The sequence below is a fragment of the Epinephelus moara genome, chromosome 17, assembly GCF_006386435.1.
Source record: "Epinephelus moara isolate mb chromosome 17, YSFRI_EMoa_1.0, whole genome shotgun sequence".
NCBI lineage: Eukaryota > Metazoa > Chordata > Actinopteri > Perciformes > Serranidae > Epinephelus > Epinephelus moara.
The window spans coordinates 6,906,901-6,926,320 of record NC_065522.1 but is presented as its reverse complement, the minus strand read 5'-3'; the positions used below and the strand labels follow the sequence as shown (position 1 = coordinate 6,926,320).

The 19,420-nt window shown below is 41.1% G+C and overlaps 1 protein-coding gene across 14 annotated transcripts in view; it reads right to left on the bottom strand.

Annotated features, from left to right (window-relative positions):
- The window catches only part of mark2b (MAP/microtubule affinity-regulating kinase 2b), a 65,154-nt gene that overhangs the window by 4,936 nt on the left and 40,798 nt on the right, over positions 1-19,420 (bottom strand). For 7 of the 14 annotated variants that reach the window (XM_050067183.1, XM_050067185.1, XM_050067190.1 and 4 more), the window contains exons 15-18: positions 17,709-17,803; positions 13,266-13,406; positions 6,617-6,883; positions 4,262-4,288 (exon numbers count right to left, since the gene is read on the bottom strand). In XM_050067183.1, coding sequence (XP_049923140.1) covers positions 4,262-4,288; positions 6,617-6,883; positions 13,266-13,406; positions 17,709-17,803 — 530 coding nt within the window. The remainder of the gene's footprint in view (positions 1-4,261; positions 4,289-6,616; positions 6,884-13,265; positions 13,407-17,708; positions 17,804-19,420) is intronic. The other 7 variants (XM_050067187.1, XM_050067188.1, XM_050067192.1 and 4 more) reach the window with 2 other exon arrangements.

Here is a 19,420-nt window from a genome sequence, read left to right as displayed (position 1 = left end):
AACACAAGTTTAGTCTTTTTGAGGGCTAAGGGCAACAACTGGACTCTTCCACAGACAGTAAATCAGCTGGCTGATCACAGTCGCGCTGCTCGCCATGCCTGCCTGAGTGTTTCAACCCAACCACCTCGAGCATCAATGCCAAATACCTCATTTCCACTCCAACTGTTCGAATGTAAGGCCAGAGCCACCTGATGACTTAACGGCCTACAATGCCAGTCCACTCTGAGTAACCACTATGGCACAGCTCCTTCATGGCAACATGCCACGAATGTTCAATGGGTTGTAATGATGAGTGCAGAAAAGGACAAGTTGCACCAGTCATTCATAAATCCATGTGTTAGGGCGTTCCTACATTCTTAGTTACTACTTCTTTCAATGGTTTAAACATAACTGCCAATTGTTTGAAGATGCAGGCTCATTTGCGTGTCTCACAGTTAATCGTATTTATGCTGTTTACAGTTCAGTTTCGAGGGGAACGTCTGATCATGCTAGCCAAACTGACGCTATTTGATCAGGTGGTCTAAACTCATCAGCATAATGTTTTACAATTAAAGGTATATTGTGTTACTTTTGGGAAACTCTCAAAATATTACCTCCCTTACCATTCGGTTAGCTACACAACAGTTACACAAAGTATTCTGGAACAACAAATCTCGACGTAGGAACTAATGTGGTGCAACTTAATTTAGTAATTAATAAAACTGCACTTCAGGAACACTTGGGTTATGATAACACTATGTTGGAATTAACAGAAAGCTGATGCAACCAGGATGAGAAAAGGGTGATGGATGAAAAAGAACACCTGGAATTGGGATAGAACTGGAACAGAGTGGCCTGAATAGAAATGGAACTCAATGGAAAGTCTGGATAAAATCTAGATAGCTCATAATATCCAGATGTCTGTCCAACAAGCTGGAACAGAATGAAATGGCATCCAATGGATTGGAATGTTGGGTACAAAAGGTAATTTGGAATGATTTAAAACAGAATGGAATGGAATGGCTTGGAATGGAACAAAATGGAACAATCTGGAACAGACTGGATTGGTTGAGAACAGAATGGAGTGGCTCAGAATGGGTTCCAACAAAATGGACTGTTTGGGAACAAAAAGAGAAATGGAACAATTTGGACCAGGATGGAATGGTTTGAAACAGAACGGTCAGCATGGTGAGGGCGAGTCGTGCGGCTAAAGGAGGTTAGGTGCATTAATGATCCCAGCACTGTATTACAACCTTTATTAGTAACATTGGACCTACAACGAGGCTGTTTAAAAAATCCTATGTAACACATATGTAACATACACACACAAATAGTCTCTCTCATACCAGCAGACAAGACTGAAAAAAACACAAAAGAAAAAACGGAGAAAAGCAGACAACAACAAAGAAACAGACAGAAAACAGCAAAACACATGCAGACAATGGAAGGAAAGTGACACATACATGACAAATTCAATAGTTTATGGTTTTAAATTCATTCTGTTGTGGGAAAAGACATCATTCCTGTTTTGCCCCATTAAAAAACATCATGTAAAATACCTTCTGCAACAGAAATATGGTTAAAATGTAGCACATGGGAAATGACACGTGGGAGAAGTGGAAAAAATAATAATACAAGGATTTCTTAAATAACAGAGGTAAACTGGTGAACAACATAAAGTTGAGTAATTCGTGCCATTTTGCATGCTCTGTATGAATTGACTTAATATGAAGGGATGCAAAATGGCTCCCAGAGGAGGGGCACAATGACCTCAAGGGGAAACAAAGGACTGATGATTACTTGAACTTAAATATATCTCACCATAGTTATTTAGAACTTTTATTGTCCATTATATAGAGTGTACTGTAGATACATGCTGCTAGAATCTAATCATATGCTCATGAACATAATAACCCATTTTCCCCATATTTATACATATATTTTTACGGCAGATTAATTATTTCTCCCTCTCATATTTCAAATGTAATGATTTATGAGTTCCCTTAAATAGGCCAAAGGCATTGCTGCTTATATAGAAACACTGAGAGGTAGTTCATCATTACACTGTGATATAAAAGTTTTATAACTTCTAACCACCAGGTGGAGCAATGGTCCAGATCCTGATTAAAGGAGAATTGCTCCACCTGCTGGTAGAAAGCAGACAACACACTCAAAAGCAAGTGTGTGTGGGACAAATGTGGTTGTGAAATGTGTCATCATATCTTTTAGCATATGTGTATGGTGCAAATATCTATGTGAGCATGAGATGAGATGTGTGTTTATGTAAATGTTTGGGTGTGTCAGTGCAAATGTTCGTGTATGTGCATCAATTGTTATCTGTGTATGTGTGTGTCCACAGCATAAAGGTCTTTTCCAGCCAGAGTAGGTCAAAGCCATCCAGTTCTGTTGCTGCTGCTGTTAGAGAGCCAGTGCCAGAGTGAGAACAGAGCGATGAAAAGAAAAGAAGAGTGCAGCCTCCAGAAAAAAAGAGTGCAGCCTGAGAAATCACTGCAGCCCCATCCCTCCCGGGTCCTCTCCTCCTCTCTACCTCCGTCCACGGCTACAAACTACAGCCAGGGACTTCTTACTAATGACTTCCCCTGTGGGATCATCGCAAGCTTACACCAAAAATCTAAAAACACAGCTAGGCCTGTCACAATAATTACGTTATCGACTTACTCTACGATACATGGACATGACCTCGATCATTTTGCTGACCTTGATATTGCCTGTTGGGCTTACATGCGCATTTGTTTGCATAATAATGTCACCAACATGATGTCATAATAAACAGCAGGGTTTTCATGCCCATTTAAAGTCTTGGATGCAATGTTTTTTTCTCTCCAACCCTGCCTACTTGAGCGAGTCCTAAGAAAAGTTAAACACTTCAAAGACGAGAGTGTAGCTCATTGGTAGTCTGAAGTCGCACTTTCTAAAGCACAATTCTGATCATTAGCTTGCCAACCCCTGGCAACAAGCTAAAAAAGTCTGTTGTCTGTAGCTTTACTCCCTAAAAACATCATCCTCCACTCCGTAAATCCATCAGCAAAACGCCGGATCACAGGCCGTCCATCCCAGGGAGCTGACTGCAGCACACCGGCTGGATTATGGAGGCAACTGCGGAGTTTCGGGAGCTCTGTTAAACTCGTCTATTACTTGACTTGGTTTTGTTTTGTTGGTCAAATTTTGTGTTAAGTCTCAAACTGAGTAATTTTAGGCTAATTCTATAAAGGTACTTTAGTTTTACATATACTTTCTTATATATAGTAACAGTTGTTAATTACTTAATTCTTAAGAAATAAAAGTTCATTACTCTTTGAAAGGATGCACTTGCATAATTATGCTATTACATTATTATATCAGTGGCATGAAATGGTTTCAAAGGAACAATAGTACTGTTTATCGCAATTACGTCTGAGGCAATATGTTGTACAACAAAAGTAGCTATTGTGACAGGCCTACACAGAACTCAAGCCTCTAACTTGATTCTAATGACCTAACCAGTGAAAGCAGAGAGGTGAGATGGGTGGTAGTTTGGTGGGTGACGTTAGCTTTGATAATGGTTAGCAATATTAAACATCCTGTGTAAAGTGAGACAATGAGGCTAAAATAAAAACACCTGCTGCTTGTATTTCTCTCCAACACGCGTATGGACATGAGGACATTAGTATATGGGATGACATTTCACACCGTTACCTCACGTTTCTTAGATTTAGAGAGGAAGATCTCCATTAAGCTCAACAGAAGGACATTACCTGAATCTGAAGCTAAGAAAGGGTTAAGATTAGAAAGGGAGTAGTTTGATCTATTGCACCATTAGGACTCGACCTAAATCTGGGACGCTACGTGGGATACGAGCTCACACACACTCTACCTGGTAAAAAGAAAAAAAGGAGGGGGTGAGGATGAGGTGGGCGGGAGGGACGATGGAGTGATGAAGAGTAAGAGGGGTGAGGGTGTTATTGTGCCGCGTGATGATGGAGTGAGTTAAGTGAGTGGGTGGCTGGGTGAGGGGGAAGTTAGTAAAAAATAAATAAATAATAAAAATGGGCCAAAACACGGCACTCAAAACCAGAAGGCTCAAAGAAGGGGGGCCAACCACAAAAAAAAGGAGGAGAAAAGATAAGGCTCAAGGCACAAAAGGAAGATTTCAACAAAAAAAGCTGCACGAAACACCAAAAAGGGAGAAAATATATATATATATATGTAAAAATATATATGAAGAAGAGAATATACGTATGTATATCAAGGGGTTATATTTAACGTTGGGGGTGTTGCCTACCTTCTCGGAAACCTGAACGACAGATTTCTACAAAAACAAAAGAGGGATAAAGAAAGAAAGAAAGAGAAACAAACGTATATATAAAAACGTATAGATTTATGACTTTCCTGTAAAAGACAAGCTGCCCTCTGTGTAGCAAACTTTAAAAGCAAACTCTCCAACATGAACCAGGCTCATTTGGGATTCAAGCAGCAAGCACAACCAACATTGAATAACCAAAAATAAACCACAAACAAAAAAAAAACAAATCAGTGTTACTGTGTGTTTAAATGTGGGGATTTTTGGTATGGGCGTGTGAACAGACATTATTAAAACACACACCAGAACACCTTAGATTTTATGAGCTCTGTGGGAAAATTCCATGAAGAGTTTGAACACAGTCATCCCCCCTCCCCTCCCAATATGAAATGAAGCGCTCCTCCACATATAGAGCAGTCCCAGGTGATCCTGAAAAGAAGTGTTTGTGAGGTGAGAAGTTCAAATGTGATATAAAATAAATAAAGGGAGAGAAAACCACCTCCTATAAGCACACAAAGACACAAATGAAAATGCACAGGTTAAGCAACAACTTAATCTTTAACACACACTGAGAAACTTAATTCAGCGAACACACACATGCAGGCACACCGATGTGTCTGAAGGACGGAGAAACATCGCTCTCCAGACCAAGCGGGAAAATGCAGTGGTGAAGTTATATGATATGTTAATAAAACACAGCTCTAGTGTGTATATGTGTGTGTGTGTGTGTGTGTGTGTGTGGATGAACTGTACAAATGCAACACAATCTCTCTGTCTCCACCACCTCTACTTCCTACCAGCACGCCAAGTTGTGTGTGCATGTGTGGCATGCATGTGTGTCAAGGTGTCCCCACTAGCGGTATTTATAGTTGAGGGAAAAGTGATATCTCCGGTGTAACCATGGATACTGTCGCCACGGAGCTACAGTATCTCTGAGTGGGAGGCCTAGAGAGTGGCTGTGCCTGTACCACCGCCTCTTACACACACACACACACACACACACACACACACACACACACCAACTCCACACCAACACCCACGAATGCAGGCATGACACTTTGATCATTCTCCATTTCTCTCAAACTAAAATTCACCAAAAATACATTTCATCCTCTCATTCTCCTACTTCCCGTCCTCGCACACGTTTAACACTTGTATTCATGATGAACCTCCGGGGCTGCTTGGTGACACGGGAGCGATGACGAAAATGTCATTCTCACCTGCTCTCTCAGCTTGTCAGTATTTCACGGCTCACTTGGCCCTTCCTCTTTCAGTCGCGTTCATCCCTGCCACCTTTAAACCCTCACTTCCTGTCACTTCCTCTCCTCCACATGTTCCATTCTGACAGCGGCCTGATTATGATATGACAGTCAGCCTCGCTGCTTTTTCGTCTCATCTGCGCTCTTTTACCTTTTCTTATTTTGACTTAGACATCACCAGCCCTCACACATAATTTAGATCAAACACTGACATTTTTGCCTATTTAAAAAAAAATGTCTGCCAATGGGCTTGGCAAGTAGAAATATCAGTCTAGTTGCAATCTGGAAATCCATCGGTAAAAAAATAAAAAAGACTACTACTGGTAAATGCTACATTAGTCAGGTTCCTCCTTCCCTTCCACTTCTATAACCACACTGTGCCGTCTTCACCTCTCTGTATTTACACAGCAGACTGGATCAAAGCTACAAAGCTGACACCACTTCCAGGGAAATTTAAAAAAATCGAAATAAATCAACTCAAGCTTTGATTACAACTAGGTACCCATGAGAGCAGTTTTAGTGCTGCAACCTGCAGTAGAGGACTGAGATGAAAACTGGGCCAGACGTGGAACCAAAACCAAAATTACGCCTCAGTCACCACTGCTCCAAACAAAATTATAGAGGAGACACAGCTGTTCCCTTCCTCTCCCTTTCTACTCCCAGCAGAGTTACAGATCAGCACAAGTTTAGTGATAGGGATGAGATGAGACCAGCCCCTTTAAAGAAATACTCTGAAAACCAGTGATGACATGGACGTAGGGTACGTCGTTCCCCAGAGGAAACGAGCGCATGAGATGGCTTGTAATGTAAACCTAGTCATTTTCTCTTTAAAGCTGAAACCTCAATACTCCGAAAAAGCTTCAAACTATACTTGTAGCTGGATAATAAGTAGAACAGCTGCTACCATGACTGCTCTGCATTTACTATGAACTTTCTTCTTCTGCCTTATATCCTCTCCTGTCCTATCTGTCTTGCTACTTCCTTTCTCCTCTCTCCGACACTGCAACCACAGAGTTTCATCGTCACGATTCACCCTTCCCATTTTCCCATGCTCCTGCCTCTCTTTTCTGCCACTCACCTGCGTACAAACTTGGATGTGAACTTGCTGAAAATCCCTGTGGCGCCGTGTGTCCTCCGGGCCTGGCTGTTGCCATGTGACAGTGACGGGGACGCGGGCCCGCCGGGGTAGGCGGAGCCCTGCTGGTCCCGGGCACCCCGCTGCTGGCCCGCGTGGAATGTGCTGCGTATGCCCACCCCTCGGGAGAAGTTGGTACGGTCTGACACGGCGGCGCTGCTGATGTTGTGGGCAGACGGGGAGGCACCGGGCGCCCGCTGAGGTGGGGCACTATAGATGTGGTGTGGGAAGAGAGAGGACGGAAATGGAGGGAGGGATGGTAAAGAAAAAGGTGATACAGAGGAGGGGAGGGTGTAGAAGAGCAGAGAGGTGGATGTGGAGAGGATGAGAGAAGTGCGAAAAGATTGGAGAGGGATTGAGAAGAGGTTGGAAGGTGTGATGAGAGAAGAGGCAGAGAAGAGGAGGTGCAAATGAAGAACTCAGGGTGATGGAGATAGGACAGGAGAGAAGGGAGAATAAAGTAGGAAATTGAGACAGTTTGAAAGGCGGGGAGGATTGAAAAGAAAAGATAAATGAACAAAGTGAGGTGATGAAGTAGGAGGAAAGAAGTGGGTTAAAACATTAGGGGATGGGATTGAAGAGGAGGGGTGTGGGAGAGGAACAAACAGTTAGATAAACACTAATAGAAGAAATTCACTTCTTTCTGATTTGCTACTTACCTCAACATAAGGTCACACAAGTATCTATGTCTGTTCAACCTCTGCTCGCCCTCATGTTTCATATAATCCCTTAAATCAGCCAAGTCAATATTTAGGACCACATCAGGTCACACACACACACACACACACACACACACACAGTTAATCCTCTATGCCTCGGTCGTAGGGCAAAGCATCACAAACCTCCAGCTCTGTCTCTCTCACACACAAATGGACAAAAACATTTGCACCAACTATTCACTGAGCTAAAAGCTTTCATTTGCTTTGTAAGCATGTGTGTGCGCACATCTTCCATGCTGGTGTGTGGCATCAGTACACCTGCAGCAGATGGCAAAGACAACAAACAGAAAAGGCAAAAGCACACAAACTGAAAGACAAGACAAATACAGAGTGTCATAAATACAGGAAGCGGAATAAATAGAGATCTCATATCAAATGGACCATCCACTGTAAAGAGGCTGCAATGGGACTGCAATAACACGTAACACAAATGTTGCAGGTACAGGGTATGGTTACACTAATTGGATCATTAACAGTATCATCCTGTAACACAAATTTATGTGAAAATAGGAGAAGCTGTAAACACTAGGCTGAGGCATTCAGGTAAATGCTCCGTCTACCATTAAAACACGTGACTAAAAAAGTTCAGTTTCAGTTTACATCTCTCCCACGTCCATAGCTGACACATCACCAACCTATCTGCTCAGGTTGCTGTGGTAACAATGTAAGCATCAGTAACTATGTAGCTATGCCGGTTCCAACATGTGCATGAGAAACGGAGGTCCATCATTTTGCCCGCGAAACAATTACCCTGTCAAGTCGCAGTGCAGAACTTCTCAGCTGCAAAGAGCCAACAGACCATTGGTTTCAGCATCTGTCCACGGACTGCAGTTCTACACGTTGCCCTCTGCTAGTAGCAACATGGATTCTGCTCAAAAAATCCGAACTGAGACCCATTTGTAGAGATCGGATTGGAATCCCGTTTCATTTTAAACCACCGGCAAATGTAGTTTGGATCTGAAAAATCACATTTCGTGCTTCAATTTTGCTGTCCAGACTTTCTAAAATCAATATGTGTATGCCCAAAAAAGAGATTTGGGCTGGCAGTCTGAACAAGGCTTAGAAATTTTAGCTACAACTGATCTGTAAAGAGACACGCTATCACTGTCGATCTGTAGTATGACACCATGGCATCTGGTCTGTCTCTGCTGCCTCGCGAAACATTACATATCAAAAAAAGGGAGACAATCCAAAATCATAATAAAGATGGGCACCTTAATACCTGCATTATCAGTTTCAAAGGACTACATGTGTTGCTTTCTCTATGGGATGGGGTGGGAGTTGAATGGTTTATCTACTGGAGCAGGAAGAGATGGTCAAAAATCATCTGAGTGATGGATTGAAAAAGCAGTCCCATGCAGACCTCTAACACTCAACACATCCTTTAATCTGATGTGGATGTGTTCAAGTTGTGCACTGGGGACAAACACACAGCTCTTCTATGAATACAGAGGCAAGGAAAGAAAGGCTGGATCTGACAGGTTAGTGGGAACCAGTGTGACATGTTGAAGTTATGAAGATGACTGTTAATTGGGAAGGACTACATATCCCATAGAGGTAAACAGATGTAATATTTTCCACTTTGTTTCAACATCTGAAAGCATTCCAATGTCACTTAAGGAAAAGAGTACTGACAGACTGTAAGTATCTAAAGAAGGTGTGATATTAGGTGGTGTGGCATGAGGTGGATGGGGTCTGATGTGTCTTCATGGTGCAGCTGGATGTTTTCTTTTGCAAGGCATACTTGATTTGCGTATAGTTGACTGCACCTCTACATTATACAAATGTGGAGCTGCCTATGTGCAGCATCGCTTGCCTCACTGCAGCTCATCATCATGAATACTCATGCAGTATTTGAAACATTTTTCAGAGGGGCAATTGGGGACAGCTGGATAAAACAGGAATGGGTAGGACTTCGGGGCACAGATTGTGTTCTGAGAAAAAAGGGGCCTAATTCCTCACTTAGGGTACAGGCTATGTGTTGGAGCAATACCTTCTCTCCAGCGTTCCCAACCAGGTTCTGAACAGCCCAAGCTCACTGCTGAACGACGCATGCAACAGAACGAGACTTCAACATAGAGCAGACAAAACCACTTACAGCCAGAGGGCCACCTTGACATTTGCTCAGCTGGTATTTTAGCCTGACATTTGAGGGGGGGTGGGGGGTGTTCACTAGAATAGGGTGGGGGTCTCTGAGGCTGAACTGATATGTCACTAGCAGAGACAGACAGTATTTAAAGGCTAAGTTTGGTATTTTTCAACCCTGTTGTCTCATGTTTTTGTGTGGTGAAAACTGGGAGCAACAATTTTTTAAATTGGTCCAGTATTGAGCGAGAGCGCCGCAGCCAGCAGTCGCAAAACAGGCGGTGTAACCACTTGAGGCATGTTCGCATTGTCAATTTGCGTCCACTTCAAGTTCCTGTTTTTGCCACTGACGGGCTCAGATTGTTATTTAAGGTGTCTCACAACTTTCAGAAAGGATCCCTGCAGAGACTGGCGTTTTTGTTAAAGTGTAAGATCCTTTTTGTTAACTTTCTCATCGTAAAACACACTTCATTTGAAGGTGACAGAAACAACCCCACTCCCAAAAATCCGTCTTGGTTTGTCTGAGCCTAACAGTGGCAAAATCAAGCACTTATAGTGGAAGTAAATCGACGGTGTGAACATGCCCCAAAGGATTACCTTTTACATAGTTTCGTGGCTGCCGGCTGCAGCAGTCTTGTTTAAAACGGGACCAGTTTCAAAAGCTGTGTTTGCTGTTAGTCACTTAGACAGAAAAACATGAGAAAACAAGGTCCAGGTTGAAAAAGATCAAATTAACCTTGTAAGGTAGCTGAGGAACATATTCAAAGACCTCCCGTGTATTTTGTGACACATGGCTGGCAGGGGAAGAGACGAGGACTAAAAATCTAAAATATCAAAGTAGCCCTTGAAACAGACACTATCAAGCAGGCGAGCTAAACAACAAAGCAACACAACAAAGCACCAACACACAAGCCAAGCACAGACCGCAAATACACACAGACGACAGACCAGACACAGTCCGGTCATTACTCCATTTCTTTCATTCAACGAGACACGCCACAGTTAACGCTCAATAGATGAGGACGGGGTTTTCCCAGGCAACTTCATAACTGAGGTGGGTTTACATAGCAGATTGAGGCTGTATAAGAAAGCACTTAACAACCTTTTAGAACAAAAAAAAAGAGAGGCTGTGGGAACCTTTAAAGGGACTCCAATTCTTTACACAGGCTTGAAATTCATTTGTACAAGCCAGGGAAAATCCTTTTGTCTACAAACACATCATATCAGAAAAACAAATGTATACTATAATGTTAGTTAAACGTCTATACATGCAACAGCTTACACAGACACATTTTCACAGAAACATGCATCAACACAACTTTAACAACTTCATTTTGTCTGGTTCTCCCCAGAGCACCTTTTAAAAATATCTTTGTGTCCTGCTTCAATACAACTTTGTTGGCAATGTTTTTTGGATTATCTTTATGATAAGTGTAACTACTGTTGACATTTAGGCTATATAGACAGAGAACATTTTTGCATGCAGTCATTTGTTCTTATTTGCATGACGTAGTGGCCGCCCCTTTTTTTAAAATCAGCATAATGGTGACATCATCTAGCCTCTGACACAGACTTTCACTGATGCAGCTTACAGCTAAGTAACTTACCTGCAAATGTCAACATTAGTCATTTTAGATGTGGAGTAATATTTTTGTCCTAAATTACACTCCCAGTGCGACAATGTCAGTCCCTTGGCTTGTAAACTACAGTTAACAAACCAAGGGTGTTCACAATGTGCCTCTGATGCAGAGTGGAGTTTCTAAATATATCTCCTAAGACTTTTTCTTTCTTTTCTTTCCTTTAAAAGTAAGTTAAGATGCAATAACTTTCCCTAACTTTTGGGTCATTCCTTAAAGGAGCTGTATGCAACATTCAAAGCACATATAATCCAGAGTCTGGGGCGAGATTGTGTGCACATAGTTCTGCAACTAGCAGCTAACGGTGCTAATTCCATAAACAGCACAAAAAACAGCAGCAGTGCTGATGGAGTTAACACTGGTTGGGCCTTACGCTTCTGCGACAACGCTGTCCCAATGTTAGCGCTAACCACCATATGTGCGCATTGCAGAGTGGTGGCAACTAGCTAGCCAGTGGGATACACACACAGGACCTCACATGCATGTGGGTCCAGACAAGCTACCACAACAATGAACAGAGAAGCTCAGATTATAACACACACACAGAGGGCGTGTCTTCATTCTCTGCTCAGGATGCCTTTACTCCACTATATCTTTATATAGCAAATAGTGATTTGCTGCTATATTAATGTTCTGGATGTTGCATACAGCTCCTTTAGACAAAAAAAGAAAATGGAGGGGAAAAAAAGAATCTAGAAGTCACATATACACAGCACCACTCACTATACATACAGCCAATAACTGAGCTTATATAATGGGCTGGCCTGCTGCACACAGTTCATTAGCTACTGAGACCGCTGCGTGTGGATACCAGATTCCTGCTCGTCCATAAATGTCTCTTTTCTGAATTTGCTTGTTTTGTTTTTTCAGCCAGGAAAACAAACAAGTGATAAAACATGTCTGGTTTGTCAGAGTTACAGTACAGTGAAAAACCTGCTCATCTTGTTCTCAAGCTCCGACTGCTCAGCCATGGCCCACTGGGTAGTGTGAGGTTTGAGAGTGACTGATTGGCCAAAGACAAGCTATGTCAACACCGAGTTTAGCTTGTACAGCTTTCTGAGCTGCACAATCTACTTCCTGGCTGTTGCTAAGTAACTGGTGAGTCCATGATAGCTACTCTTAGAAATGCTGGACATCTCACTATGGAGATGCTGTAGTGGTAAATATATATATATATATATATATATATATATATATATATATCAGATTCAGATTCAGCTTTAATCGCCAAGTGAGTACTCAGACATGGAATCTGACTCTGGTATTTTGTGCTCTTGATGTACATACACAGAAATAGATGCACAGACATATAGGCAGATACTCAGAAATTGATACCGCAGCTGTAACTCAAACTATTTCTTGGCTTCAGATAAGGTTGTGTCATGTTGTCTCTTTGCTGCTACACTAATGCTAACCTTACTTCCGGGTGATTTGCCATGAGGGAAAAAAATATTACCGTCAAGGAATTTATTTAAAAAAGGAAAGGAATGTGAGTGTATAATTTGCACGTCAGATTTCTCAACTTCTTGATCAAATTAACTTCTTTGCAAATGTAAATCTTTCAGAATTTTTCTTAATATTTATATCAAGTACTGTGGGAGGTCATTTTAGTTGACTAAAAGACCATTTCAAACCAAAAACATAAAAATATTTGAGACTAAATGATATACCGAAACTGCTAAAACTAGGGAAATGTGTCGTTTGCTAATGTGAACGTGTATGTGAGGTGGCTGCTGGCAAGCAGAGCAGTTTGTGTTAAATAAAACAGCTTCTCTATGGGGAGGAAAATCCACCTCTAAGATCGATTTCATGATTTCTGAGGGAAAAAATATTGGCAACCAGGTCAATGCTGTGTGCCAGGATTTGTCACTGTGTAAAAAGGAATAAAAGGTAATCAAATATATATATATATATTTTAAAAAAAAAACGTTGGTAGTGTCCCATTAATCTGGCAGTGGTGTAAGGTTTCAGAGCCAACAAATCATTTATCCTTTCTTCATCTCTCCTTTTTCCCTTCTGCCCATCGAGTTCTTGCGGGAAGGATGATGATGATCAGTGCTGAGTAAAGTGGTGTGTGTTGAAAGGGGCTGAGGGAGCTGAGAGCATGTCTGTGTGAGTGAGTGTGACAGAGAGAGTGAGTGAGAGACTTGCCTGGGCCGTGGTGCGTGCAGGTCAGAGGGGCATGGATGATTGGAGGAGGACAGGGACTTGTGGTGGCGGGGACGCGAGGAGGAGGAGGAGAGGACGGCAGCGGCCGAGGCAGTGGAGGCGCGGGAGCCCGGAGTGTTTAGGCTGGGAGGAGGGGGAGGAACAGGAGGAGTACCCCGCCCAATGCACACACACACACACACACACACACACACACACACATGCAGACACACCCACAAATGTGATCGACACGGGACAAACGCACCAGACAGTCAAACAATCAAACGTACATACAAGCATGACGCATACAGGCATTCACACACAGCGGGCGGGGTTTGTGTGTGGGTGGGCAGGGAGGTGAGGTGGAGCATGGTTAGAAGCAGCACTTATCAAACACAGTAAGGGGGGAGGGGGGAGGGAGGAACAGAGGAAGTAGAGACATAAAGAGACAGAAAACAGAGCAAAACGACATGAACAAAGAAGAAAAGTTGGTCTTTTTTGCTGCTAACATTGTTTCATCGCGGTTTTACAAAAAGAAATTACAAGCCACGATCAAAGGTTGGCTGTGTTCCTGTACCTTTGTTTTCATGTAAAATCTACACGACACGAAAGGCAGAGCACAAAAGACCAACTTTAACACACAAGTTTCTATTGGCAAGGAAGACTGAAAACACACTCAGACAAATTATGTGGACAAAGTCAGGTACAAAAAAACACAAAGCAACAAAATTGACAAATCAATTTCATCAAATCAAAGCAAATTTAAGATAAATTTTAAAATAACCAAAAGTAAAGAGAAACAAAAACATTTTATGAAACTACTTTAATTACTTTGGTTGGGGCCATTTATGCCAACATTTTTATTATAACATAAAACGTGATTTTGTTTCGCCTTTTGTTTTTAAATACCTGGCGTTTGGGGGCGAGTTCTTAGTGATATTGTTGTGGGATTCCACTGCCTTGATTCTCATCGTGTTAAGTTTGAAATACTTTTTTCATAAAATACGAGCCTTTTATACAGTGCCTTGTAACAAAAAAATCCTACTTCCCATGTCCAAGTATTTTTTTTATAGATTTTTTAAAGATTGATTAAACACATTTTAATACCAATCAAGGCCTTATTTTTAGATTAAGAGATTTTTAAGACTTTTTTTTAAAGACTTTTTAAGGATCCACTGGAACTCTGACAGATATTAAAGTGTTTCAGTTCTGCCTTTCTGCTGCTGCCAGTATATCGCTAAAATACGACATACTGCATGTCGAATTAAAAAAGAAAATAATTTCCAACATTTTTTATTGAAAAGAACACTGAACTCAACACAAAGGCACCGATAAAAAAAGATTTTTTTTTTAAAGTGTAGTTTTCTACTTATTCTTTCCTTCAACTAACTCAGAAAATCTTGCAATGCAATCTTCAAGTCTTTCGCGATGTGTTTGATGTGCAAGTTGACATTACAATGACAATTTAAAAAGAACGATAAACAGTGCAGCCCTATTATACAAATAAAGTATCATCATATATAGTATATATATATTATTATTATTTCAGACATGAGAGCTGAACCAGTAAGTTGATTAATTGGTCAACAAAAAAGCATCAATTTTAATAAAAAATTCTGAAATGCTTAACTTCCACTGAGTCCCACTTCTCCTATATGAATATTTTTTTGTTTTTTTAGTCTCCTGGGCCATGATAGGAAATAAAAAAGCTTTGACATTTCGGACAAAATGAGCAAATTGCTGATGTCTGCGAAAATCTGATGTTTTTTAGACTTTTTATAGACTAAATATTTATCAATTATTATAGAAATTTAGCAGCAGATTAATCCATAATAAAAAATTATTGAGTTGCAACCCTACAAGACAAACACTGAAAATTGTGAAATGTCAATTGTGCTTTCTCAGGTATTAATGGGCAGATAAGGTGCTGAGTTTCAGATGTTTGGCAGGAAATAAAGCTGCGTTCACTGTCCTGCTATGAGATAATCACTGACCTATGCGCTCGCAGTTTTATGGATTTCACCTGTCACATGACTTCTGCCTGTCAAGGCGCTCTGCAATCCTTCCTTTCCTTTTCTGTTTTGTTTAAACAATCTGAGCTCTATCTGTAACAAAGAGTAGTTTATTGAATTACTTAGGCAAAACAACGCCGGCTATTTCCTGAACCCTCTCTTAATCAGCGAGGTTGCCACGGGCTACAAAGCTCCACACATTACTGACAGCTCAAACTTGACTTTATCCACACAGAGAAACAAACACAGTGAGAGACAGGGGAGAGTGGTACCAGAGGGAGAGAGAGAGATGAAGAGAGAACAGAGGAATGAGCAACGAGAGACAGTGAGAGAGAGAGAGGGACATTTATAGAGGTCAACCAAACAGCTGCTAATTACACAGAAAACAAACACATAGCCGAGAGAAACACACACTCTTTCTGACAGGGATTAAAGCGGCTAGTGATGGAAAAATAACTGCATTCACTGGACAACCCAGTGTGTGGCAAGAGTTTGAGCATGTGCGACATGTATGTTTAAGCTTGTGCGTGTGTGTCAATGAGTTTGTACGTGTACAGCCTCAGCATGTGTGTGTGTGTGTGTGTGTGTGTGTGTGTGTGCAGATATTTCTGTGTATGTGTAAGCCTATTAGGAGGCAAGCACAGGGACCATATAGTGCCACTAAGAGTTAATATTCCATCACAAGTCTTCCTAATCTCCTTAGAGAGAGAGGGGACAAAAAGAAAGAGAAGAAAGATTAATATAAAGACAAAGTGGAAAAAAAGAAAAGAAGGGAGGTGCCAAGAAAATGTGAGTGACTTAAGATCCAGAGGGACAAGAGCTCAGACGTAGATAAAAGAACACCAAAAGCAGAAAATTAGGAAAAGACAGAAAGGGATAAGGGGAAATTGGGGAAAGGAGGGTGGTGTAACAAGTACAAAAGCCCAAACTTCAAAGCATTAATGATGATCAAATAAAGTAACTTTAAAATCAAAGCAGATGACAAAGACTAAGTTAGCAGAGCCTACCATGGCTAATAGACCCACAGTGCTAAAAAAACAAAAAAAAACAATGCTGTCTCAAATGACCACATCGTCACTATGTAGTGCTTAGACTGAAAGACAATGAATAAAGAACAAAATGACATCAATGTGTCAAAACTTTTGCCTGAACATGGATTCAATTAATTGTTTTCGTCACACTGTAGATGGGGCACCATGTTGGGAACGAGGGGGTCATTTGAGACTGATTCATGAACAGGTAATAAAGCAGTAATGACAATGAACACTGCATCGTAACAGGGATTATGGTTTGCCTTAGTGTTTAATGCTCATGGAAAAAAAGCACACAAAGCGTATGGCTGGTTAAGCATGAGTGATGTGTCCGTGGTTGTATGTGTGGACGCGCATGTGGTGCATTCAAATCCCGGGCGACAAACGCGACGGCCTCCATCGGCGGCTAAAATTACTGCATGATGGTGTGTTTTATGACTTTAAAAATGAAGATTAGAAAGTCCACAATCAAGGAACTCCAAAATGAACAAAAAGTTGTTTTGTCCATATTGGAATTTTTTAAAAGTGGTTGAAGAAGAAGCTGAAGGGAATGTCACACTCCGCAATATTCTAATCCAATGAAATACGAGTGCGAAAGAGGGGAGCTTGATTTATGGCTAAACCCAATTTTCACAACCCTTTTTTGTATATGCAATGACTGGAAGATGGTTGAAAGGAAACAAGATGGTGTTCTTTGTATGTAAGATGGGCCAAAAAAGTATGACACCAAAATATATAAAAATTAATGAGTGAGTAAGATTATTGCCTTTTTGGCGTTAAGTTTTGCACCTGTGGATTTGACTTTGGGCAAAAACCTGGACTAAATTACAAATTTGGCAAAGTTAAATGAAAAAGAACATTTTATTAAAGGACAAGAACAGAGAGAAGAAAGAGTTTAAAGGGCAAATAAGGTCTCTGTGTGTCAGCATGTCAACCTGCCTACCAGTATGTGAATGTAAAAAGCGGGTGTGTGAGTCCATCTAACCCTGCTTCTGCTGTAACTGGCAGGCCTCCATCAGCCCATCATGGGTAATCTGTAATCTACTGGAGGTTTGGCCTAAATTCCCTAGGGAGCCTGATTTCCATGTCCAGGAGGGCTCACCCCACCCCGGGGGGAAAGCTTGTGGGCCTCCCTAAGCCAGCTGGCAGAGCTCTGGAGAGTACCAGCCAAGGTCTGGGATTCAGTCACTGAGACAGCTGCGGCACTGCTTCATTCACAAACCATGGTGAGTGTGTTTATATTATGTGTTTGTTAGTGAGGACGCAGCGCTGCCTCACTGCAACTTGAGTTGACGAGAGAGGAAGAGTGTGCGTGACAAAGGCTGTAACTGTACTTGCCTTGATCTTTTTGAAAACACCTCTCTTTTAAAATTGTGTGTGCGTATATAAATAAGTGTGTGTACCTGTCCTTGCCGTTCTGGATGCCCTGGCCCAGCGTGGCTCTCTCAGTCAGAGGAGAGTTCCGACTGCGGCCAGTACCGGTGGACAGGATACTATTCTGAAGGGAGAGAGGGAAAAAATAGGAAGAATGTTAGAAATATAAAGAAGAGTTTAGGAATGATTTTAAGACAGTGAGAGATCCCTTCAGTGGTTAGTAGATGGAGAAATGACATTTAAGGTGACCAATTATTCATAGAACAGCCTCAAGCAAGCTTCCCAATCAGCACAGGGTTAGCTTAATTAAATCTTCACCAAATTAGGCCTTAAGAGAGTTCCCTGTAACAAATTTATCTTCTGCAGCGTGTCAAAGTTACAATTACAAAACCATTTTGTTTTCAAGTCAGTATCCTTCAACTGTCATTTAAAGACCCTTCACTCCCACACAGGTGTTTTTCATTATCCTGTCACATCAGCCATCTGCTCAGGTTCAGGATGGGTGGAGCTATACTGGGAATTACATAACGTCACATGTCCATAGACTAATAAAAATGATAAAAAATTGTTCCCACCCCGACAGGGTATGACTAAATTAGAAGGAGAGTGACAGACTTGTCGTGTCATCCAAGGGGTGAACTTTAAATTTCACATCCTGCACTCTGCACAAAATCTATGAAACCATTTCAATGAGGAGACATGAGACACCCTCAAATACTTTCTACAGTAACGTTTCTAAAACTTTTTTAAAGTTGAAATTTTATACTCATAAAGCATTTGACGGTTTGTGTCATATGTACACTGTTAACAGGCACCTGTTGAGTAAGTTACAGTACCGCTTTGGTGGTTCTTAACTGGTGAAAACTGAGTGGATGACAGAGCTGGGTGATACTGAGAAAATACAAAAAGGCATTTTCACAGCGCACACTTTGACATGTCACAGTAGGAAAAGCACAGGTGTAAATAATAAAATGAATGACGGCTGAATTCCATTTAGGTGCTTCAGTGTCAGGGTCCTTGGTAATGTGGATGTGGGCTCACTGTCACACTGATATGGCTTACTAGGACACTTAAATAGAGAAATAATTTGGTACTTACAAAACCTGTGCTTTTCTTAGCACGACAGGTCAAAACATCTGCTGTGTGAAAGACTTAAAATTCTTCCTAAACGCCAAGATAAAAAATAATGTCCAGATATGGCATCACCTAAGTTACCGTTGTGAGAAAACGAAAAGGCTGATGATGACTAAAACCTAACCAGAGAGTATAAAAATAATCTAGCATAACCTTGAACATGACTCACACTTCCATTTTCATACACCTTCATAGTTATATGGCTATTTGTCTTAATTAGTAACTAGCATTTGCTTTGATCTTTGGACCAAAGAAGAAGATAATATCTGGCTGACGTTGGCTTACACTAAAGAGCAACAATGACTGTCCAAGTAAAAGTTAGCTTTTGAATTTCTCTAAAGTTTCCTTTCAATTTCTTGCATTAACTCATATTTGATAACACTGTATATTAACAACTGCTGTGTGTATTTTGTCTATGGATCTGCGTGTAGGCCTGTCTGGATAACTACTTTTGTTGAACAATATATTGTCCCAAAAATAATATCTTTATGCTACATTATTTTCATTTTGAAATCATTCTATGCCAGTGATAAAATATAACCTATGCTTAACAACTGAATAGCTCTGCATTGCATGACGAAAAAAAAATCCCTGCATCCAGCTGTTT